General features: G+C 42.1%; 1 protein-coding gene across 1 annotated transcript in view; it reads right to left on the bottom strand.

The window, feature by feature from the left end:
* LRP1 (LDL receptor related protein 1) overlaps positions 1-27,113 on the bottom strand; it is a 374,302-nt gene that overhangs the window by 146,314 nt on the left and 200,875 nt on the right. The window contains exons 8-10 of the mRNA XM_066617850.1: positions 17,821-17,983; positions 8,405-8,627; positions 6,840-7,029 (exon numbers count right to left, since the gene is read on the bottom strand). Coding sequence (XP_066473947.1) covers positions 6,840-7,029; positions 8,405-8,627; positions 17,821-17,983 — 576 coding nt within the window. The remainder of the gene's footprint in view (positions 1-6,839; positions 7,030-8,404; positions 8,628-17,820; positions 17,984-27,113) is intronic.

The following is a 27,113-nucleotide window of genomic DNA, read 5'->3' as shown; positions in this document are numbered from 1 at the left end:
TGAGTGCCAGGGAGACCACCCACAGCCTCCCTTGCCCTCAGAATGACTTCTAAGGCCTTTGGGAGGCCTTAGATTGTCACTTCTGGTTTCGCAGAAAAACTGGAAGTGACACAACCAGCTCCGGCCACATTCAGAGGGTTTACATGCAAAGACCTGCAGATTTTATTATCCACTGGTTTCAACATCTGCAATTCCAGGAACGGAACTCCTGCAGATGTTGAGACACAACTGTATAAGCAATTCTGACATCTGAAGATATACATGTAGCTTTCATGCTCTTTCCTATTCTGGACTGATTATATAGGAACAGTATAAGGCAGGAGTGGCCAACCCACAGCACATCATGTGCCACTTTTTATGCAAAGAATATTCAACATGCCACTCTACCTTAACGTTGCTTTTAGTGATTACCATGATAGCTAAATAGAGCCTCCATATTCAAGGGCAGTATATCTTTGAGTGTCAGAAAGTATAGAGCAAGAGAGTGCTGTTGCCTATTTGGAGCATTCCAAAGGCATATAGCTGGTTGATGATGAGGCCAGAAAGGCAGCCTACATGGACCTTTAGACCAGCCCAGCAGGATTTAGTCCAAAGTCCATATCAGGTGGATTCATTGCCATTTTGCACAGCACAGCTCACCTCTACCTGCCCACTTTCTTGTCCCCAAAGATGATCATAGCAAAGATTGCTTTGCAGATGATCTTAGCCAGGATCTCTCGGAGGATGATTTTCCTGAAGATGGTATCTCTGGCCGGCTGGGCCACCTGGGCTTTGCTGAGCCCACATTGATTAACGTGATGGCTAATCACTTTAGCCATCTCTGCACTGCCCCATGGAGCCCGTCGCCTTCTACAGACCACCCTCACCTCTTCAGTGCTCAATCAATACTGGCCTTCTCTGGTAAGCAAGTGACCTGTCAGTTAGCAGCTCACTAGCATCTGCCATTTTGGCTTTCTCTCCTGTCCATCATTCTTTTCCTGCCTTTCTCCCATTTTCCAACGAGAGCAAATCAAGCAGAGGCTGCTCTGAATGTACTGAATGTACCAACTGCAACATCAGAAACTTGGGAGTCTTTTCTACTGTAAGGATACAGCACTCAAAACCACAAGATACTTGCATCTCGCTGCCACCTCCCTGCATCTAGCATTCTATTTATGCTCACAATCTACAGCGAAGACACAAGATTGCAACTGGGTTTAACTTGTGCTACTTTATTAAACACAGTGACCAATTTTTAATGCATGAAACCTACTGAATATACCTTCCTCGCCAGTCTGGAATATGTTAAAAAAAAAACTGCCATTCACAGTCAATTTGAATGACCGAAAAAAATTCCTACCCGGTCCTCATAATGAGCGACCAGCTGATCTCAGACTGTACATACCCATCATGGCTTGTAACCTATGATGCAATTTTCCTCCAGAAATCTGTCCAATCCCCTTTTAAAGGCATCGAGGCTGAATGCCATTGCCACATCCTGTGGCAAGGAGTTCCACAGACTAATTACACGCTGAGTAAAGAAATATTTCCTTTTGTCTGTTCTAAATCTCCCAACACTCAATTTTAGAGGACGTCCACTGGTTCTGGTGTTGTATGAGACGGAAAAGAGCATCTCTCTATCCACTCTATCCCTTCAGTGCATAATTTTGTATTTCTCAAGCATGCCCCCCTCAGGAGCCTCTTTTCTAGACTGAAGAGCCTCAAGTGCTGCAGCCTTTCCTCATAAGGGAGGTGCCCCAGCCCAGTAATTATTTTGATTGCTTTCTTCTGCAACTTTTCAACTTCCACTATATCCTTTTTAAGATGTGTGAACTAAAAACTGAATACAATACTCTAAGTGCAGCTATACCATCCATTTGTATAATAGTATTATAATATTAGCTGTTTTATTCTCAACCCCCTTTTTAATGAAGGCATGGAACTGGCCTTCTTCACTGTCGCCACACTTTTGGTTGACACTTTCATTGAACTGTCCACTAACACCCCAAGATTTCTCTCCTGAGCTGTTGTAGACAGCTCAGACCCCATTAGCCTATATGTGAAGTTTGATTTTTACCCCAATGGGCATTACTTTACATTTAACTACATTGAAATGCACCTGCCATTTTGCTGCCCATTCTCCATCCTTCTGGAGCTCCTCACAATCACTTCTGGTCTTCACCACTCGGAAAAGTTTAGTGTCATCTGCAAACTTGGCCACCTCACTGCTTATCCCTATCTCCAGGTTGTTTATGAACAACTTGAAAAGCACTGGTCCCAGGACAGATCCTTGGGGTACACTGCTTTTCACCTCTTTCCATTGTGAAAATTGCTCATTGACACCCACTCTCTGTTTCTTGGACTTCAACCAATTCTTAATCCATAACAGGACCTGCCCTCTAGTTCCCTAACTATGAAGTTTTGTCAGCAGCCTTTAGTGAGGGGCTGTGTCAAAATCCTTCTGAAAATCCAGATATATAATATTTCACGGGTTCTCCGGCATCCACATGCCTGTTGACCTTTCCATAGAATTAAAAAGATTCATGAGGCAACACTGTTCAGCTTCCAATCTGACAGTCAAAAGAGAGTTGGTTGTTTATGGAATACTGAGCACTGTGCTAGCAGGTCTTTATACTGGGAAATCTCCAGTTTTCTTGGAAAAGCATGTTGATTAGAACTAGGAATCAGATTTTGGGCCAACGTGGTGCTATAAGAATGACTTCCATCAGCCTCTTCCTTGTCCTTTAGTCTAAAGCAGGGATCTCCACACCCCATCCCGGGGGCCAGATGCGGCCCGCAGTGAGCCTCTATCTGGCCCGCAACCAGCCTCTTGCCTCCTGAAAGCCCCTGGCCCACTTTGCTGAACATGACTGGAACTTCGCTCTGGTTGCGTCTGGAGGGTGTTCTAAGGGCCAGTGAGGTTGAATGAATGAGCCCATTCATTCATTTATTCACACATCTAAGTTCCGTCTCTAATTTATTTATATATATTTCCTATTTAAATTTTTTTTTCGGCCCTCAAAGTCATGCCAGACATTTGATGCGGCCCTCTGGTCAAAAAGTTTGGAGACCCCTGGTCTAAAGGATATGGGAGTTGAGGATCAGAGGAAATGCATTTCTCAGAGATGTGAAGAAATCCACCACAGATTGAGTGTAACACTCTGTTACCTTCTGGAAAATCTGCCAAAGGAGTTCTCATGCCAAACTGTTGATTGATATCCAGCTGAGCCAATCTGCTACAGGGTTGGATGCACCCACTAGATATTCTGCCAAGACGAAAAGAAGGTGGCTCTCGGCTTACCGGAGGGGAGTGCATTGCAATGTAATGACTAAATAAACCCCCCCCAACACCTGTGACAAATGCAATTTCCAACACACTGCACATCTGATAATGCTGCTGAGGTCCAGTGAGCCCTGCAGAGCCCTCTGCAGGGCTCCCCATGACTTATAGAATGTTAGAAAAACAATCGCAACCCACTTTCTGCATCCAATCGCTAAACCGAAAGTGGGATGCAACTGTTTTTCTAACATTCTACAAGCCGCAAGGAACCCTGCAGAGGTTTCCATGGAGCTCCTTGTACCGAGGGCCCCAACAGCAAGTAAGTAAAGTTTAAAAAAGCCCCCCTTCCCCTGCAGCAGCATGATCCTGGGTATCGAGTCACTACTTTCCACCCCACCCCTGCAAAGACTTACCCTGGTTTTTGAACTCCTGGAGAATTTGAGAACCAGTGCCCTAAGGCAATGTTCATGAGAATCTAATACAGATGTAAAGGAGGCCCATATCTCATGGCAAGTGGAGGCTAAAAAATTCAGTGCTGCTTTACTGTAGCTAAGGAAACTCACCCCCATCCCACTGGGTTCAGTGGCGTAGCTAGAGGGGGTGCAAAGCAATAAGTTTGCAGGGAGCTTCACCGTAGTGCACAAGGAGCTCCACCTCCTCCCCTTCGGAGCCATTTCAGGCGGTGACCACCTGTAACGGCTCCAAATGGGAGCGGAGGGACCCCTTGCACGCTGCGGTGAGGCTCTCTGCAAAACTTAGTGCTTTGTACCCCCTCTAGCTATGCCACTGACTGGGAGAGCAGGAAGAAAAGAGCCGTTCATGATTTGAATGGGGTGGTAAGTTAAGTGTAGCACACTGCCTAATTGCAATGTGGCCACAATTTGTCTCATCTGTCTGTTAGGAGAAAGGTATGTTCAAGGCATGCAGGAATAAAATGTTGCCTGAGCTGGTATCCTCCCTGCCTATGACTGGCACCCTATCACTACTGTTAAGAACTGCAGCAGTGAGACATTATCCGGATGCTGTTTATAAACTCTAATGGAGCTGCTTAGCCCTTACCATCTTGGGCAGGGAGCAAGAAGATGAACCACTTTCTGGCATCCTCTGGCACGGCGAAAACCCACAAAACAGTGATAGAGAGTGGCATCCTCTCAATCTTCCTGGTAAGACAGATGTAATGACAGCGTGGTAAAAGCACCTGGGTTAGTTCCCAGGAGCAACCTCTGGCCGAAGACCCAGCCCAGACAATGGGTAAAGAGTTGCTCAGAATTCCCCAATCCTTCCTGGGCTTTCTTTTCACCTTTACTCTCTGCAAACAACAGAAACAGCCACCTATACCTGAACAGATTAGATAGGGGGATGTAAATAAGCAAAAAGGCCTAGAACAGTGATGGCTAACCTTTTAGAGACCGAGTGCCCAAAATGCAACCCAAAACCCACTTATTTATCACAAAGTGCCAACACGGCAATTTAACCTGAATATTAAGGTTTTAGTTTAGAAAAAACAACTCATACATTAACATCTTTTACCCACTATTATTCGTAACCCTTAATGAACATTTCCTCTAGAAATTTGTCCAATCCCTTCTTAAAGGCATCTAGGCAAGTTGTCATCACTGCTTCCTGTGGCAAAGAGTTCCACAGACTAATTACATGCTGGGCAAAGAACTATTGTCAGGGAGGGGGTGGCTGCAAGACCTTGCCACTGCTCATTTTCTCAAACAAGAAAATATATTTTTGAAAAGACCCACCCACAGAAGTGGGCTCTAAGGCTGCAATCCCAGCCACTCTTTCCTAGGAGTAAGCCTCATTGACTCTAATGGGGCTTACTTCTGAGTAGACATGCACAGGAGCAGGCTCCAATCCCTGGCACTCTTTCCTGGGAGTAAGCCTCACTGACTCTAATGGGGCTTACTTCTGAGTAGATATGCACAGGAGTGGGCTCCAAGGCTGCAATCCCAGCCACACTTTACTCAGAAGTAAGCTCCATTAGAGTGGATGAGGCTTACTCCCAGGAGACACCCTCAGGAGCAAACTCCAATCTCAGGCACCCTTTCCTGGGAGTAAGCCTCATCCACTGTAATGGGGCTTACTTCTGAGTAGACATGCACAGAAGTGGGTTCTCAGGCTGCAATCCAAGCCACACTTTCCTGGGAGCAAGCCCCAATGACTCTAATGGGGCTTACTTCTGAGTAGACATGCATGGGCTTGGGCTCTTAAACTACCAGCACCCCCACTTTTGACTAGGGCTGCAATCCTACCCTCACTTTCCTGGGAGTAAGCCCCACTGACTACAGTGAACTTACTTCTGAGTAGACATGCAATCCTACAGTAGGATTGGGCTCTGAGACTGCAATCCCAGTCATGCTTTCCTTGGAGCAAGCCCCAAGGAGCAGCAGCAGCTTTGCTGAGCCCGCCGGACATGCTGGCTGCGTGCGAGCCTTCCGCCTTACCCCAGACAGGGGAGGGAGGAAGCGCTTCCATTGGGCTGCTGGTGGTGACTCCTCCCCGGGGGCCTGGTTCTTGCCCCTGCTGTCCATTCCTTCCCCCCCCCCGTTGGCCTCGCACCTCCCTCCTTCGCCCCGGCTGCTAGAGCCTTCCAGGGGCGGCGGGCAGAGGCTTGCGCCTGGCAGCTGGGGCGATGGCTTTGAGTGCCCACCAACAACGTTCTGCGTGCCCTCTGTGGCACACGTGCCATAGGTTAGCCATTACTGGCCTAGAAACAAACATGACATCAATCCCAAAGCTTCTAGGCGCTCCAGACAAACCTTGTTCCTTTGCCAGCTGAAAGGCTCAGTCTGGGAGGGTGGGGTGGTTCCTCCCCCTGGAGAGGGCGAGACAAAGTTAATCCTGGCTGCTGCTCCAGGAGAACGTCCTATCTCAGTGGTTTCAGAATGCCCTCCAGGAGACGCAGCAGAAAGATGAATTACCCGTTCAATTAAGCATGGCAGGGGGTGGGTGGATCTATCAAGCTGATGCTATTTGGAGGAGTGAGAAAGAGAGAGACTGACTAGTCAGGCTGATGTTCCGCCAGTTATAATAACTGGGCCACAAGAACGGATTGACCAGAGATTGGTGATAAATGAGATGCAGGATGAACGGGTGGCACAATCCCTGTGATGCTAAGTGAGCAGGACATGGTTTCCAAGAATAGACTGATTACTCAATCTGATGCCACACTGATAATAGTTGGGAGAGAAGAATAGACACAACAGCAATGAATGGGATGTACAGAATGGACTAAGCCCTTCTATTAGAATGGAGAGCAGAGATGTGTAGCTGTAGTCTGTGTCCCCTTTCTGAATGATCTTTAATTAGGTGTGTTACTCTGCCACGGTGCACATGTCCATTGTTTTGGCACTATTCCTGAAGAAAGCACAACCTTTATCTTGCTTCACACAAAAGAAGTATGAGCTGCTGGCAATGAACACAGATAGCCAACAACAACATGAGGATGATAAAACAAGCCAAACAAATAGCAGTTTCACTCAGTTTGATCCTTTGCCCCAGCAGGTTCTGTCCTCCTCCAAACATTCCCCCCACCCACACACACACATTTTGGCCCTTCCTCCCTACCTACCTTTTGGTTGCCGTCGCTGGTGGTAAATGTGTAGAGCTCCACCCTTATCTACCCGGGTTACCACCTGGAAGTCACTGCTGTTGAATCGATTGACACGGATGACACTGCTTTTCTGCTGGGTATTAGCATTGTCGGAGTTGGTAGCATATAGGTAGTTCTCAAAGACAGTCAGGCCATAGAGATGTTCTATCTAGAAGGCACAAATATGAACATTTATGAATAAGACTGCCTGGTGGATCCAAGGGTTTTTCACTGCACCTGTGGCTTGGCTTTGTTTCTGGAATAATCTGAAACAATTTGCTCTGATTATCGCATATTATGGTTCACACTCTATATCAGCAATTTTCAACCTTTTTCATCTCGTGGCACACTGACAAGACATCAAAATTGTCAAGGCACACCACCAGGTTTTTGACAACTGACAAGGCACACTATGCTGCCAGTGGGGGGCTCACATCCCCACTGACCCTACTAATGAATGATCTTCCCCCAAATTCTTGTGGCACACCTGTGGACCACTCATGGTACACCAGTGTGCCACGGCACAGTGGTTGAAAATGGCTGCTCTTAATGTTCAAAAGGAGAATTGAGGAATAGGCCTGATGGCCTTCTGATCTCTTAAATTCTGTGCTTCTTGGCAGTTTGGGCATTCTCTGTATCACTTTTATGCAAATAATGCTTCTGCACTGAATATGAACATTTTGCCGTTTCTTGCTCACCATCCTGTTTGTTACATGCATATGTTAAGAGCAGCCTTCAACTCACAACTTCGGTAACATACAGTAGGCCAGTGGTTCTCAAACTTTCTCCTGTCCCTTTAAGGGGTGGGGGAAGGGGAGAGGCGGGGAAGCAATCCCCAGGATCGCGCCCGTATGGGGGGCGAGGGGGGTGCTTGTGACTTACTTTATGAAGACAGGGCTGCAGCAGGCTGCAGGAGGTGCGGGAAGCCCTGCGCAGCCCTCTGCAGTACTCCCCAAGGCTTGGAAGGTTCAGAGAGAGCGGGTACAAAGCACCTTCTGCAAAACGGATCCTGGGGATCGCGTCGCTGCCCTAGCCCCTCCCCTGCAAGAACTTACTGAGGGAGTAAAGCTCCCTCAAAGTTTGAGAAACACTGCAGTAGGCTATCAACTAAGTTCACTGCTAAGCAAGGAGCTCAATCTGGGAATCCCACATACAAGGCCCAAACTATTCATTGCCCCACACTGACTCACCATAATCACAGATGCCTAGGAGGAGAGCGAGAATAGTTTTCTCTGCTTCTGAAAGTAAACTCCACTCTCACTTTAAGAATTCCAGTTCTAGTGCATTCATGTCCAAAACACCTCTAGGCTCAACTTTTTGAGAATCTGACATGTCAGGTTACCATTTACACTGTTCATTTCCCCACTTGAAGTTATCTTAAAGGACATCTTTAATCGCTGAAGGACAGGACAAAAACATAGCACTCAGTGATCTGGAAATCTCAAATGCAGCATTGCACCAGGGAAACAATTGGTGGGTTAAGCCCTTTCTTGGTTCCAAAGGTTTCTACAATTCCCCTGGAGGTTCCCACAAAGAGTGCTCACCAAAACGCCCTGGATGATAGTGTGCCGGTTCTTTCCTTCATAATCCACCACTTCAATGTAATCAAGGTAGGCATCCGCCCAATAAACAAGCCGGTTGACCAAATCCAAGGTGATGCCATGAGGGAAGACAATCTTGGTGTCGACCAGCTTTGTGCGGTTCTGTCCATCCATGTCACAACGCTCTACCTTCGGTATCTGTCCATAGTCAGTGAAGAAAACTTTCCTGCAAAGGAAAGAGGAACAGATGAAAGATACTCTACAAAGTGGAAAATTGTGGTTTCTCATGAAAGGATAAAGGGAGTGACTAATATAAATGCATTCACAGTTAAATATATTAATTAAATACAAAACCACAAAGCTATTCATGCTAAATACAACCATTATCACAAATACATATGATAATAAAAACTCTTCCCCTCTCTTCTCAGCTTCTGGGTGCTGCTTCTGCTGCCTGCATTAAAAAACAGTTCAGAAAGACAAGGCAAGAGACAGGCACCTTTAGAAAGATGCAGGACACTATAAGGGAAGATATTTGTGCATGTGATGTAAGGAACCTGCTGACCTTATTATACCTTAATCATCTGTCCTGATTAGGATATTAGACTTCCCTTTTGCTCTGATCAATCACCTGAGATGGCTGAAGAATCATGTTCATATTCATGCTAAGAAACCTGTACTCCATTTCAAAAGACCTCATTTCACAGCCTTGTTAAGAACTTCTTTGATCTAGTAGTTGCCTATTTTCCCAGGTGTGAAAACTTCCTAGCAGATAATGTTTGGTTTACAACATCCTGGTTTATTCTGGAAACCCAAGAGATCTTCCACTTAGAATACCCTTTTCAATTTTCCTCAGTTTTCCATGCAGTAATTAAAACATACACATGCACGCTGGTTGCAATTCTAAGCACAATTGCTTGAAAATAAGTCTTCATAAATTCAGTAGGATTTAACTTTTGGGTAAACATGTATAGGATTAGGGTATAAGGTAAGTACAGCTTCAAAGAAGTTCTTTCCACTAGTGGACCAAGTGATGTTAAACTTGAGGGCAGAAGTCATTGACTGAGAGCCCTCAAGACAAAATTCTTCCTCTTACTACTATAAAAAAATGGGTGGTGGTGGGAGAGAACATCATGGGTGAGGTGGGATAGCAGTCCCACCAATTAGCAGTCTGACCCACCAATTCTTAAAACGTCTTCAAAGAAATGTATAAGGGGAGCTGTCTGGTTACAGGATATACTGCAATACCTTGCACTTTGATCTAGTTAAGGCAGTGATTTTCAACCTTTTTCATTTCATGGCACACTGAAAAGACACCAAAATTGTCAAGACACACCATCAGTCTTTTGATAACTGACAAGGCACACCATGCTGCTAATGGGGGTTCACAACCCTTAATGACCCTATTAATAAACAATATTTAATTAATAAATTTGCCACGGCATACCTGTGAACCACTTGCGGCACACTGGTTGAAAATCGCTCTGTTAGGGACTAGAGCAGGGGTCTCCAAACCCCGTCCTGGGGGGCCAGATGCGGCCCGCAGCAAGCCTCTTTCCGGCCACGGCCAGCCTCTTGTCCCCTGAAAACCTCTGGCCCACTCAACTGAACATGACCAGAACTATGTTCTGATTGTGTCTGGAGGGTGTTCTGAGGGCCACAGAGGTGGAATGAATGAGCCCATTCATTCATTTATTCACTCATCTAAGTTCCATCTCTAATTTACTTATTTAAATTTTATATTTAAATTTTTTCCTGGCCCTCCACACCATGCCAGATATTTGATGTGGCTTTCTGGCCAAAAAGTTTGGAGACCCCTGGACGGCACCGATAAAGTAAAAAAATAAATGAATGTCAAAACAGAGCTTTATTTAGCTAGCAAATTTACTTTGGCTGGTGAAAAACATAAATAACTAACTATATAACACATGCAAATTCATGTGAAACCTAAGAGAATAGAAATAAAAGAGAAGTTGGATGAAACAGGACAAAAGAGGAAAGCATGTGGACAAAATTTGAAATGTAGTTATAATTGACAATAGTTGAAAGAGTGAAGTGATGAAAGTCAAGTTGATGAAAGCAGCTTAAACATCTGCAACAAGGGCTCAAAGCTTTGTGATCAAGTGCATAGTTTGCATGCAGAAGATCTTGAGTCTTCCATACTTAGCATCTCCAGGTCAGGCTGGGAAAAAGTCTCTGCCTGAGACCTGGACAGATTAAGAGGTTCGATGGCATGACTCAGCATAAGGCAGTTTATATGTTCAAACTTTCCAAAGGAGACATGAAAAATGGCTCCTGTTCCAAGTGGGGGGAAGGATTATGCAACTGATAAAATCTGCTTTTTGCAGATAATTACTGCTCAAAGTTGGTCAATTTTGTCATGCTCTATCTAGTTTTTTAAAACATAATTTATTAAGATCAGATATTACAAAAGGCTCATAATAAACTGGAGCAATTTCATATGTCAAAATATATTAATATTGGAAAAACAGGGATCAGCAGGATTAGGTTTCTTCCATAACTATCTAATCCTTGTTGCTTTTCTTCAACATGTACATAGGTATATATACACATATCCTCCACATGTATATATCTGCCATCCACCCCAAGTACTCCTCTAGTTTATTCAACCATTGTTTTGAATGGAAAGTCTAGTATCGGGTTTAAATAATTCTCAGCCCAATCCTATGCATTCCTACTCAGAATTAAGTCCCATTTTAATCAACAGGGCTTACTCCAAGTAAGTGTGGACAGGATTGCAGTCAGGCAGCCCAATCCTGAGCTTCCCAACTACCGTTGGAGCAGCGGCACCAAAGCAACTACTGCTGTATCCAGCGAGGACTGGGAGCAGCTGGAGGTCTCCTTGGGGAAAGCGCTACAATCGGGCTTCTCAAGTCTGCACCAGCTATTTTACTTCAGGATACGGTGGAGCTGAGCTTGTGGGGGGGGGGGAGCTTTCTTTCACATAACAGATTTCTGAAACAGAAATGACAGCATATTTAACTTCAGTACTCCTATCTTAAACATACATGAGAGTGAGCCCATCTGTATGTACTGACGGATGATAATACAGAAAAGCACTCTGAGTACATCAAAACTGACTTTCCTTAAAGTAATCATAGGTATCCAGGTTGAGACTGGCATTTCTTCCACTTCCCCCCCACCCCACTCTCTGGGTTCCCTATGGGGGATTGATTGAAAAGCTCAATTATACTCATATTCTTAACTCTAGGCTGCAGATCCTTCCACCTGTTCCAATTGTCACAAAGGAGGAAGAACAAAATTACCACAGCTAGCTGCCAGGAACAGAAAAATTAAATAGCCCCCCAAAAGAGAGTTAAGCACAGCTTTTGGCCTTCTGCAGTTGCCTGGGAGAAGGAAGTTGTGGGTGGCAAAATATGCCTCCCCCTGCCATAAGCCAACAGTGATCATCCACACCAGCACAAAAGGTACAGTTAAATCAGCATGTTTTACCACCTTTTAACATTCCAGCGTGGGAGGGGAGAGAGAACAGTATTGTGACACCTACCAGGCAGCTAATGCAGACACTAGATGGCAGTCTAAGGAATACTTTGACCACCTTGGATCAATTATTTCCAAATACTGCTATCCTTCATCGACACAGGGAGGGAACACAGAAAGTCCAGAAGGAAACCATCAGCCAAATCCAAAACAAAATTGTGCAAAATATACATCCACAGACATAATTTCTCCTTCTGTAATTTCTCCATCAAGGCCAATTTCTTTGGAATTAGGGCAAGGCTATTACAAGGACAGCACTGACCAATCACAAGACCCTCAAGGAAATCCAGATTACTAAACCTCCAGTACAGCTCAGTGGGGCATCAACATTTCTTGTCTTGACTACACAGTACCTGAATGCACTTTGGTGCATTTATCTTTACACAGACCAAGCAAAGATGAAATATGCATCTGGAACACTGCAAGACAAGACAAAGCAACTGCAAGGAGTGGAGTTTAAGGGGGAAAGTGGCAGGTAGGGGATCGACTAGGCACCTCCCTCCAGTTCTCTGCTACAAACCATCCCACCCCAGCAACTATTTCATGCCAAGAAGTAGGTTTTCTTACACATTTTCATGTGTAATATGTAGTTACAATTGGGCTTGAAATTTCAATCTCAAGCACATGCTCCATGCACTTGGGAATCCTGTATTCCATGGCTCTTACATTTGCACTGCTACAAGTATTTATATTTAGGAGTGGCGTGACTCCAAACCCTACCAGATGCCACCTCTGGTCTGCTACCTCTGCTTTTAGCCAGTAGAAAGTGGATCAGTGTGCCTGGAGAGAAGCAATGACAGACTTGGGGTAAAGGACACCCAAATCTGCCAACATCTCGCCCCCTGCAATCTGCCACCATTACAATGTGCATCAACTTGCCTAATGGATGGGCTGCCCCTGTTTCTATTATTGGCGGCCGTAACAGTTTGATTGTTTTGTGCTCTGCTGCTCTTTTAATTGGCTGAGAGTGTTTTTAATTTGCTTTTCTTCTATTTCAGGGGTGCCCAAACTGTGGACTGGGGGTCATTTGTGGTGGCGACTCCTAATCCAGCCCACAGGGAGCTCCCAGTCTCCAATGAGCCTCTGGCGCACCAGACACTTGCTGGAGCCTATGCTGGCCCAACACAACTGCTCTCAGTACAAGGGTCAACTGTTGGACCTCTCGCATGAGCTGCAGGCAAAGGGCTCCCTCCACTACTTGCTGTTTCATGTCTGTGAAGCAGCAGCGGCAGTGAAGGAAAGGCCGGCTTTGCTTTGTGCAAGGCCTTTTATAGGCCTTGAGCTATTGCAAGACCTTCATTCATTCATGTAAGTTCCATCTCTAATATATTCATTCATGTAAATTTATTCAAATTTGAAATGTAAATTAATTCCTTTTTTTTTCCAGGCCCCCCGACACAGTGTCAGAGAGATGATGTGGCCCTCCTACCAAAAAGCATGGACACTCATATTCTATTTTCATTGTATTTATACTCTTAATGTAGTAATACATTCTTAATGTAGTAATTGTGTTTCAATGTATTTGTTTTGCGTCCCTCGGGGGGGGGGTCCAGTTGTGGGCAAAAGGCAAAATAGAAATATTTTTAAATAAAAACATTTCAATAAATATTTAACACTTATTTAAAAACAGCATTGCACTGTCCATTTCTGCTCTGAGGGGCAACAGCAATCTAGAAGGACAGGAAAGAAAGAGGTTGGAAATTAACAACCTCGTAGTGAGCAGTAGCACAGGACCAACTACCAATAGAGGTGCTGGTAAGGTGGGGCAGGGTGGTCCAGGAGATACTTCGGGGAGAAGTGGACCTTGGAGGGGGGGCTCAAAGGAAGAAAGGAATGTGGCATGAAATATTATGGGGGGGGGTGGAATGGTTCAATCTCAGGGAGTAACCTGGCAAAAGAAGCAGACTGTCAGGTGACTGAAGCAGACAGAAACTTCTTTCAACATAAGGAGTTCTAGATTACCAAGATTTGACTGAACTTGTCATGTCCATGTGCCTCAAAAAGATTACAGCATGCAGAAAGTGCACACTCAAGCTGCTCAAGACCAGCAAGAGAGACTGGTTGCATTAGTCGCACATGATCTTTAATGATGATCACAAGAAGGGCAAATGCTTCTTGTGCAAGAATACTTCCTCCTTTCACACACGTTATCTGCTATTTATTTATTTTTCACATTTTTATACCGCCCTTCCTCCAAAGAACTCAGGGCAATGTACACAGCTGCTCCCCTCCTGTTGTCCTCACAACAACCCTGTGATGTAGGTGAGGTTGAGAGAAAGTGACTGGCCACCTAGGAAGCTTCATGGCCGAGGGGCGATTCAAACCTGGATCTTCCAGGTCTAACCCCACCTCCCAAACCACTACACCAAGCTGGCTATATGGTTATAACTGTGTTATACCAGATACACATGTATACTAGGGCAGTTCACTAGAGATGAACTTCCCTTTAATTTTTTATTGTCCTGCAGGTTCTCTGTTTGTCCTGGGAGTTGCTGAATATGCAGCGATTCACTGTTACTTCCTTCTCCTTTTTTAAAGATTTCACAAAAGGCAACCAGCTGACTTCTGAATGATACCTCTACCTACCACAGTATGCAAATAGCAAATTGAGTGTGCTTTTTGCCTTTGCCCTAGGAACAGGAAAACTGTTTGGCCACAGAGAAGGGTCCATCATCACACAGCTTACAGTGGGTAAGACCTCACTCATTCTTTCCCCCACTGAGCTGGGCCATTCTCATGTAAATGTCATGAGGACTGGATGGGACAGCTACAAATCTGCTGTAAAACGATCCAATGAGCTGCTGCAAGTCATGTAGGTCCAAAATACAGCTGCCCTGCTCTTGGGCAGATACAGCCTAGATTAGTACTTATCCAAACATGCAGCACCAGCTCCAGCACCTATTGGCCTACTCACTACTAGGGCACTCTAGAACACATTCACACAGTTCCAGTGCCAGGGACGAGATTGGGAGACATCTGGTTTCCCAGCTTGCAGTTTCAGCCTGCCTCTCACGCCTCCCACTCCAGCCCCAACCTTTGAACCATCCTGAGACTTGCGTGAACTTCTTCGCCTTCATGGTACAGCAGGTATAGGCATGGAGTCTCTGTGGGCCCTATGTTTCAGGCCTCTCAAAGGTCTCATCAGGAAGACTGATTCCATATCATGTGGAGGCCACTCATAGCACATGTGTAGACTTAGACTAAGATCAGCAGAGGGAGGCTTTCCAGTATATCCCATCGTTTGCAGACACATGCTTTGTTGGGATGCAGGAAACAGCCTTCTCTGCAGTCACACCCGGGCTCTGGAATTCCCTCCCCAAGGAGATATGATGTTGTTCCCCCTCCCCTCTCCATTGACCAACTGGCTGGGTTGTAATTTGTAAGTCTTAGATGTTACTCTTCTGGGTCTTGCTCTGTGTTTCATTTATTACTTTGGGTTTTTGTATTGCATTTGTATTTAATTATTTATTTTAAGTGTTAAAATGATAGTTCTATTATTGTGAGCCACGTTAAATGCCATTTTAAAGACAGGATAAAAATCCCTTTTTAAAAAAACCAATAAATTGGCAGATACTAAAAACCACCGGATAGGTCATCCTGTTGCAGCTTTTAATACAGTCACAGCTGTAGGCAGAACAACTCAGGATCTTACAGAGAACAAAATTAGAAGATTCCTCTTATCCAGTCCCATGAATATAGCAGGGAGACATGCAAGATCAGTCCTACAACAATTCCCTCCAGCTGCCATCCCTGCTGCCTGATGCTTTAAACTGGAAAAATTATCACAGCTCACACAATACAAAATTGCCATTCATTCTCAAATAACAGCAACTACATTAATTATTTCATCTCAGCTTCCTAACTAGGTGTTAATTCAAAAGAAGCAGAAAGAAAGCAAGGCTGTTATTTCAAAGCTTGTCATTTTATATTGACTATTGCACAGCTGGCTAGATTTCACACCGACAGTCACCAAGGTGGTGGTGGTTACTCAAAGGGAACAGCAATAATTTAGGAGAGATGGTCAAGCATGAAAAGTGCATTATTTATAGCTCAGGGCTCCCGGAATCAGCATGACATGATTAAGACATGATTAAAACACTAAGAAAAATCCCAATTTGCACCTATTACACTGTAATTCACATTCAGAGTTATGCAACTTTATAGTTTGAAAATTGTGTTTAGTATGTACTTTCATTGCGCATGACTTCAACACATTTAAGTAACTGCTACATTTAAACCCGTGCTAACTGGGTAAGAGGCACTTTTTCAGGTGGGTGCTCCTTTTTTTTAGCAGGGGGAGAGTAACTGGCCCACCTCACCCCAGCAGTGTCTGTTCTAGTGGTTGTCTGCTGGTATTCATTTGCATCTTTTTAGATTGTGGCCCTTTTGGGACAGGGAGCCATTTAGTTATTTGATTTTTCTCTGTAAAGCGCTTTGTGAACTTTTAGTTGAAAAGCGGTATATAAATACTGTTAATAATGTTAATAATAAGTAACAGAAAGCAATCTTTTGTAGTGAATAGACTGTCAGATTAAGATGAGGGACTCTTAGGTTCATATCCCCACTCAGTGAACTTCATTTAATCCAGTAGCCTTGGGCAAGTCAATTTTTCTCAACCTAACCTACCTCACAGGGTTATTGGGAGAACAGATGGGAGGGACTATGCATATCATTCTTACAGAAGAACCAGACAAAAATGTAATAAATAACAATAATATCCTGACAAAAATACAAAAAGTCTTATACCAGCACTGATGACTTGGGAAATAATAGCCTCAAATTTTGTGATAACAAAAGTTTCAATTCTCATTTTGCAAATTCCATTGATAAAACTCAAACTTTAGCTCTGATAATCTCTTTCAGTTTCTGCTTGCTTACTTACAAAGAAACAACTTTTGCCAGCGTTAAGTGTTTACAATGAACTGTGCAGTTGTAATAATTTGCCATACATTTCTTCCAAAATCAAGGAAGTTAGTGCTTTCCAAACTCCTACACAGGAGTTGGGAGCACCGTAAGTGTGCACAGGGCAGGGGCTATTGCAGCAACACGATCCTCAGGATTGCGCTGCGGCAAGGGACAGGAGACGGCCCTGAGGAGGGCTTCCTGGACTCCCAGGACCCCCCAGAACTCTGGCTGGAGGTAAGTAAAAAAGCCTCTCCTGTCCCCAGCAGAAACACAATCCTGTGGATCACGTTGCTGCCTTCCCCCCTTCCCACCCCTTAAAGGTTTGGGAACCACTGCCTTAGAGGGTAAACCATTCTGCAGACTATCATTTAAAGAAGAATTTGTACAAGGATGTGTCATGGGATCAAGAATTCATACCAAACAGAGCTGGGCACAGTGTGATGAGTGATAATTGTGTGTGTACACAGGAGCGGGGCAGTTGTTAGCAAATTTCTGTTAAGGGAACTTTATTTTTACTCTTCTTGCTTCATTTCTATGCTGTCACATCTGCCCAGCAGCCATTACAGCTGCTTTAGGGACACCGTGTCTTCTCCAGGGCTAATGCCTCATTAACACAGCCTATCCTTAATTTCACTGAAAGTGCATTACAAGGAATTGATCAGCACTAAAGAGCTGTAAAGAGCTGGTGCAGATATTTACTAATCAGTATTTAAAGTGATTACCTTATTTAAGCTTGCATCAAAGAATATTCTGGTTAAATCTATCCAACAATATTTCCTAAAATGGCAGGAAAACTGAGGTGGGAGGGAGACACCTTGATTTGCTCTGTGTTTCACCCTACACATAAAAACATCCTGAAAGCCTTAGGCTGTGTCAGTCTTTTAAGATAAGAATCTACTGCACTGAATTCGCAAAACGTTGAAGAGTCATTTTCACCACCCTCCTCAGATCAATCTGTTTTTCATTCGAACTCGCATTAAATGGATTCTCACCCCATAGTTGGATCCAGTGCGATGCCTTTGGGATTGTAGAGCTCCAGATCAAGCAGCGTAACACAGGTGACCCCATTCTTGTTGCAGACAAATATCCGGTCATCAATGTCATCCACAAAGTAGAAGTTGCCTGTAAGCCAGTCAATAGCCATCTGCTCCACATCTAATGAGAGGAAACAAGAAGTGTGGAGTAGGGTGTGAACTACTGGTCAAGAAGATACCGTTTTGGAGATAATAGCAATTTGGAGTCAAAACCTGCATATTATGAACTGATATATGAACAAAGGAGGTATTAACATCGTTAACGTGAAAAAGGAGGTTTTTGGTGGGGTCTTTTGAAAGTTATACCTGTTGGTACAGTTCCCAAACCAAAATGTGCTTCTTGTGGTGAAGAGTGGAATTTTGTTGTAAAACCTTTTCTTATAACGATTCCATATCTTCCACAGTGCATGTCTAACATAATGATTCTTGAATTCCATATTCACTTTCAACTTATCATACCAAAGATATCCATGCCAACCAAATCTTAAATCATATCCTTCTAACTTCAACAATGTTTTGTTTTGCAACAATATCCATTCTTTAAGCCACAGAAAGCAACATGATGCATAATAAGTCTTCAGATCAGGCAGTCCTAAACCTCCTCTTTCTTTTGCATCTTGCAAAATCTTAAGTTTCACTCTTGGTTTTTTCCCTTGCCATATAAAACCTGTCACATCTTTCTGCCACTCTTTAAAAGGTTTATCAGAAAGTAATATTGGTATATTCTGGAAGAGAAAAAGCATTTTTGGTAGTACATTCATTTTAATTACAGATATTCTTCCCAAAAAAGATAATTTCAACCTTTCCCATCTTGCAAAATCTTTTTTAATTTCACCCCAAACTTTAACATAATTATTTTGAAATAACATACAATTCGTGTTTGTCAAAATAATACCTAAATACTTAATCTTCTTCTCCACTTTGAACCCAGTCTTATTCATCAACTTCGATTGATCTTGTTCATTCATATTTTTAGATAAAATTTTAGTTTTCTGTTTATTTATCTTAAATCCTGCTAATGATTCAAACTTCTTCAACTTAACCATCAACAACTCTATGTCTTTTAAAGGTTTTTCTAAAATCAAAACCATATCATCTGCAAATGCTCTTAATTTAAAGCATTCATCTTTAATCTTTGCACCATGTAGTCTTTCTTCTTGTCTAATATCTCTACACAACACTTCTAGGGCAAGTATAAATAAAAGTGGCCGACAATGGACATCCTTGTCGTGTTCCCTTTTGAATCTCAAACACTGTTGATAGTCCTCCATTTACCACTACCTGCACAGTTTGAGATGTATAAATTGACTTTATCCATTGTATAAAGTTCCCTCCAAAGTTCATCTTCTCTAAGATAGCAATCAAGAAAGTCCAACTCAAATTGTCAAATGCCTTCTCAAAGTCCAAAAAAATCAATGCTAATTGTTCCTCTATCCTTTTATCATAATATTCCAGCAAATCCAATACTATTCTAATATTATCACTCATGTGTCTTTTCGGTAAAAAACCACATTGATCTTCATGTATAAGATTTTGTAATATCTTCTTCATTCTGTTTGCTAAAATTGCTGTAAATATTTTACAATCATTATTCAACAAGGAAATAGGTCTGTAATTTTTTATATCCATCAAATCCTGTCCTTCTTTAGGAATCAAAGTTATATTTGCTGCTTTCCATGAATCTGGCATTTTCCCAGTCTGCAAAATATCATTCATCGTGTTAAGCAATGGTAAACTTACTTCTTCTTCTAAACATTTACAGAATCTACCTGTTAAACCATCTGGACCCGGAGCTTTATCTATATTAATCTTCTTTATTGCCTCTACAACTTCACACAGAGTTATTCTATTATTTAAGATTTCCCTTTGTTCTTCAGACATTTCTGGTAAATTTTGTTTATCCAAGTAGTTCTTTACTTCTACTTGATCTATTTTTTGACTTTTGTATAAATTAGCATAATAATTTGTAATTATTTTTTTTATATCCTCCTGATCAGTATACATTTTCCCCGCCTCCTGCAATTTTAAAATTACTCTCTTCTCTCTCTGCTTCCTCAATTTGTAGGCCAACCATTTCCCTGGTTTATTGGCATGCTCAAAATATCTTTGTTTCACAAACTTTAATTTAATTTCCATTTGATTCACCATCATCAAAGATAATTGATGCTGTAAATCTTTTATTTGTTGTACTATTTTTTTTATCTCCTGGGACTTCTATTAACTCATATTCCTTCTTTTTAATTTCCTCCTCAATTTTCTGAAACTTAATTTGTCTCTCTTTTTTCCATTCTATACTTTTCTGAATAAAGTATCCTCTCATAAAAGCTTTACTAGCATCCCAAACTATCCTCATTTCTGTTCCCTTATTTAAATTCAAATTTTAAAATTCCCTTAATTTCTGCTTAGCATCCTTTATTATAACCTCTTTTTGTAACAACAATTCATTCAATCTCCATCTATATGTTGTAGGTTTCTTCTTAATAGTCATAGTTATTGGATTATGATCTGAAAGAGTCTTTGATAGAATTTCTGTTTTAGAAGTTTTTATTGCAATATCCTTCGTCACCCAGAACATATCTATTCTTGAAAATGATCTGTGTCTTTCTGAATAATAAGTAAACTCTTTTATATTTCCATTCATTTGTCGCCAAATATCTACAACCCCTAAAGCTTCTACCAAAACAAAAAAAGTTTTTGGTAATTTCCCTTGAGAAATCTTAATCTCCTTCTCAGATTTTTTGTCCCTTTGTGGTGACACAACTGCATTCCAATCTCCCATCAAACAATAACTTGAATATGAGTAATTTAAGAGTACATCCAATAATTGCCTAAAAAAACTCCTCTTTCTTGATTTGGAGCATACAAACCCAAAAGTAAAGTTCTTACTCCAGAAATTATAACTTCCACAGCCAACCACCTGCCTTTTTCATCTGCAAACACAATTTTTGGTTTTAAATAATCTTTAACATACATAACCACACCATTTTTCTTCTTTGAATTTGTTGAAAAAAATTATTGTCCTAACTTTCTCTGTATTAAATAATTTGTATGACCTTTTTTAATATGCGTATCTAAAAGGCAAATCACATCTTTTTTAAGTTTCTTCAAATAATAAAATATTTTTTTCCTCTTATTTGGAGCATTAGCTCCATTAATGTTCCAAGATAAAAACTTATACTCCATAGCTAATCTTCTGAACTAATTATTTGAAAGTCTATTTGGGCTTGTTGCATATCCTTAGATTTTCCTGTTCTCTTCTTTCTCCTCCTCCTTCGAATTCCTTCATAAAATCTTTAGCTTTCTGAACTGAATCTATTCTATACATTCTACTCTGAAATCTAAAGGTAACTCCTTCCAATTCACACCATCTAAAGATAATTTTCTTCTGTTTCAAAACATCCACCAGAAAGCCATATTCTTTCCTTTTCTTTAGAATTCTAAGTGGAACCTCCTTCATCACAATAATCTGTACTCCTTCTACTGTAAGCTTCATCTTTGCATGTTGCTGTAAAACCCTATCTCTTGTCCTTTTTCTTATGAAATGCACTAATATATCTCTTGGAAGCTTTCTCAACCTTGCAATCCTTGTATTTACTCTGTAGACTCTATCTATCTCCAACTCCATCTCATTAGGATCACTTTTCAAGCAAGTTGCCAAGATTTCTCTCATCCTGGCTCTTATCTCCTCTCCTTCCTGTTCTGGTATAGCTCTGAATCTTAAAATATTTTCTTTTTGCACCTGCTCCATCAATGCCAACATATCCTGATTCCTATCATCTCTGACTTCTAAATCCTCAAATTTTGTCTCATGAATTTTTATTCTACCATTTATCCCTTTTATCTTTGTCTCTGTTTCTTCCCACATTTTATCCCAACGTGACATGTTTGTTTGCATCTGTAAATTCATCTCCTGCATTTCTTGATGTAATATTTCGAATCTCCCATCCATCCCTTCTATTTTTTTCTGCAAACGATTTTCCATCTTCATTAGTAAATCTTGAATAGCTTCCAGATTCAACTCTTTCCCCGATGATCTTGGTGGGGATTTCTCTTTATGTATCTGTTCCAACATATTACGTCTCCTGGTGGACATTTTCCCTTTAAAAATCTCAGTCTATCACAATCCGTAGGTAATGATCTTAAATTTCCACAGGTGTTCCAATCTGTAACACTTCACAAGTAATTATCTTAATTTGCCACCAGATATCTGTATACTCCTTTATACAGAAAGCTCAGCAAGCAGCCTTCTAGTTTAATTCTATTATTAATGTTGGTAACTTAAACAAAGTATTGCAACCATAACAAACTTCTCACTTCCCAGAAGAGATGGTAAACACAACTGATATGCTCAGGGAGAGAAGAAAAAAAAACTTTTTCAACACAACAAAAAAAAGAGACTGTCTTTCTTCTGTCCCACACCCAGCAGAGTTCTATAAGAAAAAAAAAACTCCAAAGCAATAAACTCCAAAAGTATTTTATAAAAACTCTTCTCTTCTCGACAGTCTCGATCCCAGCTTGAAAATCCACCTGACTGGGCATTTAATTCTTAGTCCTTTAATTATTTCTTATCTTGTTAATGTTGGTCCTTCTTTATCTTTCAAATCCAAATATTTCTTGCTCTTTCCCAACTCTGTTCTCCTCTACGTGCCCCAGAAAAATAAAGTTGTAGGAAGGGGGGTCAGGCCTACACTTACGTCCGTGGCTGAGCTCGATAAATGGCTGAGATAAATGGTTATTGTATAAGAACTTATTGAAATGTAATCAAGGTCAATGTATTTTGAAGTCTAGAGAGGAATTGATTGTAGAGGGTTTTGACTGCCAATGGTTTATGTATTTACAATTATTAGAAAGATTTAAAATTGATAAAAAATTATTTGGTTTTGAAGAGGGAGAGACAATATTGGAGAAACAATTAAGATCAGATGAGCAGGTAATATCTAAAATATATAAATTGCTTTTGAAGTTTGAAACAGAAGATGAACAGGTTAAAGAATGCATGATCCAGTGGGCAAAAAATGTGGGTTATGAACTTTCAATGGACAGATGGGAGAAATTATGGATAAAACAGACAAAATTTACTTTGAGTGTTAGCATTAAGGAAAATATATATAAGATGATCTATCGTTGGTATGTGACACCAAGTAATTAGCTAAAATGTATGAAACTATGTCCTAACAAACTATAGTTGTTGGAAATGTAAGAAACAAGAGGGAACATTTTACCACATGTGGTGGATGTGTTCAAAAGTTAAAAAATATTGGTCACAAATTCATGCACAGATACAGTTGATCTTAAAAACAAATATACAATTGAAGCCAGAAGTATTTTTATTAGGTATGACAGATGAGTATGTGGAAAGAAAAAATGAAGTTTTATTTTTGTATATGATAAGCGCTGCCAGAATACTTTATGCTCAAAATTGGAAGACTATGAATATACCTTCGGTGGAGGAATGGTGGATAAGACTTATGGATTATGCGGACATGGATAAATTAACAATTTTGCTTAGGGAGAATTCAACAGAAACCTTTTTGAAGAATTGGAGTACAGTTATTGATTTTTTGAATCAGAGAGAGGATGGGGATTTGAGGTATTTTGGATTTGAAGATTGAAGTTATACCTGAATAAATGAAACTTAGACAAATTTGTGTTCTTCATTTGATTCTTTAAAGCAGCAATTTTCAACTTTTTCCATCTCACAGCACACTGAGAAGGCGCTAAAATTGTCAAGGCACAGCATCCAGCTTTTGACAACTGACAAGGCACACGGCACTGCAGGTGGGGGGCTCACATCCCCCAATGGCCCTACTAATAAATGACCCTCCCCAAACTTCCATGGTACACCTGCAGAGCATTCAAGGCACACCAGTGTGCCACGGTGGTTGAAAATCACTGCTTTAAAGGCTTTTTGGAAAACATGACCCACACACAGCAAACAAATGGTCCTTCAGCTGCACCTGATCAGCTCACTTCTCAGCACAACTGCCTTAGGTACAAAGACCTGTAAAGAATGGGACATACAGAACCACTTACAGCAAGGGGCCAAGTGTTCCTGGATATTCAATGCCACTAAGACATTGGTTCCCTGATTGAAAGGCCCTTAGAGAGAAACCAGATGAGCAGAAGCCTCAACATTTCAGTTTGCTGATGAGGAAGTCATTCAAAAGTAGTATGTCAAGAGAAGGCTATCTTACAATCCCTTGCAAGGCAAGCTTGTTTTGCAAGTCTAGGGAGTGTTATGTGAATGAGCATTCCCAACACAGCGTAAACCTGGTGACCCAATTTAAATAATGTATTTGTCCATTTATAAACCTTTGTCATTTCCTTTCTGATGGCTCGCTGTTCAACTGGCAAAACAAACAAAACTTCTAAAACCCTTGCAGCAAATAATCAAAAAAGCAATACAAATACCACAATAAAAGCAGCTTACCATGCTCCTCCAAACCTAGCAGAGGCATTTCGAAAGACAACGTTTTCACTTGCCCAGGAGAGTTACATAATACAAAAATAAATCAAGTAGTCGGAAAGTTAGGTGTATTAAACTCCTTGCAGTTTGGTTCCTGCTGCTTTACCACTGGCACAAAACCTCTACATAAGGCTTGAGTGCAGGCCCATTTCCAGGTGAGTACCTCCAAGAGTGAATGAGCACTCAAACTACTGTGACTGAGAAATCACCTTCCTCCTCTCCTCCCCTCCTTTCCCCAATCCTAGCCTCCTGCTACACCTTGGCCCCATCATACAGCTCCCACCTAATGAAGCCATCCCCTGCACCTCCTTCCCCTCCCCAAGGCCCTGCTTTGTATTGCTTAGAAAAGAGCACCAGGCAGAAGACTGCTTGCCTACTGAGATGTTTAGAGGTCTATTCTCTTCTCATCCCTCTGTGCTGTTCTGTTCTCCTGGAACAGACTGCTGCCCTCAATTAGGCTCCTTCACTGCCCTCTGTGCCTTCCATGAACACAGTTTAAAAAAACAAAAAACTCTTTTCATAAAGTTTTTTTTTGCTCTTGCTCCCTTCCTGGCAGTACTTAATTCCTGTGAGTAAAAATCCTCCTCAATCTATTGCTACATTCTAGAATACTTCACTGGCAAGCCAAATGCTATGTCATGAAGGCTGCAATCTTATACAAACTTATCTGGGAGTAAGTCCCATTGAACTCAGTGAGGCTTACATGTGAGTAGACATGCACAGGATTGTGCTGTAAATTACAAACTTGTGGGGGAGATGGAAAATTAGGGAATTCAGTTTAAAATCAGTGGTGAGTGGTTTAAATTGGGTTTTTTCCCTAGATAATGCAGGATTTACACACACACACACACACACACACACACACACACACACAAAATTATCATCAATAATATTGTCAACAATATTATTATTAACAATAACAATAATAATGCATTTATAAATTAAAATACGGGATATATGCAGTGGTGGGGTTCAAATAAATTAACAACAGGTTCTATGTCCTAATGACCATTTTAAGTATACCAAAAGATATACCTACGGGCAGGTGCAGCGAGGCTCTCACAGGGACCTTTCAAGGCTTGCGCTCCCCGGTGCCAGGCGCTCAGCTGCGGGCAACTGGGCGCCGGCACGAGGCCGCCTGGTGCGCAGGCTCCGGAGCGCCTCTCGCACCCAGCCCAGCCCCTCCCCGCCCCGCCCCGCACCCCGGGCATGTGCACCTCCTGCCAGCCTGTAGGGCGCCTGCCAGGCTCGCAGCCTCCCTGCCGCGTGCAGAGGGACAGCGTGGGCAGGCGGGCAGATAGAATAGTTGGGCGATAGAATTAGGCTGTTGAACTCCTGCAAGTAACAATAGCATACTGCCATTATCCTACTGTCATAACAGAAAGTCAGTAACTACAACAGCATACAGTGGGAGAAATGGAAAGATCTGAGAAAAGGATGAGGAATGATCAGAGAGTGGGCCACTTTTGGATCCTATACTCACCATACATCTCCCCCCTCCAGCTATCATAATGAGTTAAAAACACACCCATTGAAGTCAATTGACTATCCTTTATTCCAGTGGTAGACTGTTAAATTTTCCCTTCTACACAACTCTTAAAAGTGCAGGGGCTCTCTGGGAATCTAGATTTGGCAACCCTGTGCTCCCTTGCCTCCCTAGGTGCAATGCCCAAGACGTCTCTTCACATATGGCTTTCTAAGTTCCTTCTGAGAACAATATTTTTAATGTTAGCCAAATTGCCATCTTTCCCCTTCCCTCTCAGATACCGGGCTGCAAATATTCTGACAGGTTTGGGATGGGTTTGAACATTCATCTCATGGCATCAGCTCCACCAATCTGCATCAGAGGCTACACCACCACAACACAGCACACTACAGATTGCCCTACTTCTGATACCCAGCGTTCACACCACTTTTGGAGTTTGGGGGACATCCTGTGCATGTCTGAGACATGTCTGAGGAGAAATCTGACGACCAAAGAAAGGCGGTATATAAATACCAGTATAAATAAAGATGTCATAGATGTCATGTACATGAGACTGCACATTGCATCTTTGGTTGTCAGATTTCTCCTCAGACTTTAATCCAAGGCGGTTTACATAGGCAGGCTGTTCTAAACCCCCATAGGGATTTTTACAACTGAATAGTTTTAGTCTTTCATAGAACTCCTCGTTCCAGCTGGATTCCTTCCCGGTCTGGCCTCTCTCTGGCCCTTCACCTCCCACACTCCACTTGACGGCAACTCCTCTCTGCCACCTAGGGTCAACTCATCAGTATATCACCATATCGTCAGTTCTTGGGTACTTCCGGTCGTTTCGAGCTGGCAGCCTCAGATCTTCAGGCATACAAGGCGGCGGTTCTACCAACTGAGCCAGACCTCCTGCCCCATCTTGCCCTTTTATGTCCAGATCCAACCAAACCATTCATGGACAGGAGTAAAGGAAGAAGTCTAGATCTCATCTAGCAGTTGCCCATGCCTCACAATTTGAGAAACACTGAGACAGGGCATGGACCTATTGAGTCAATGTTCCTGAGGTCTATTTTCTGAATCCATGAGTTGGGTTTTCTAGGTCAAAATATTAACCGTACGTAATAAACAGTAGAATGAAGTAATAACACCAGCCTTTTGGTTTGATATCTTTTCTGTATAAAATATAGAAATATATAAAGAAAGTATATATAAAGAAAGTAAATATATAAAGAAAATATATATAGAAAGTTCTATATTCTACTCCTGGTGTTGGAAACAGCCCAATCCTACCTCCCCCCCACCGCCACCAGTGCC

This window comes from Tiliqua scincoides, chromosome 2 (assembly GCF_035046505.1).
Source record: "Tiliqua scincoides isolate rTilSci1 chromosome 2, rTilSci1.hap2, whole genome shotgun sequence".
NCBI classification, from domain to species: domain Eukaryota; kingdom Metazoa; phylum Chordata; class Lepidosauria; order Squamata; family Scincidae; genus Tiliqua; species Tiliqua scincoides.
This window is presented reverse-complemented; position numbering and strand designations above follow the sequence as displayed.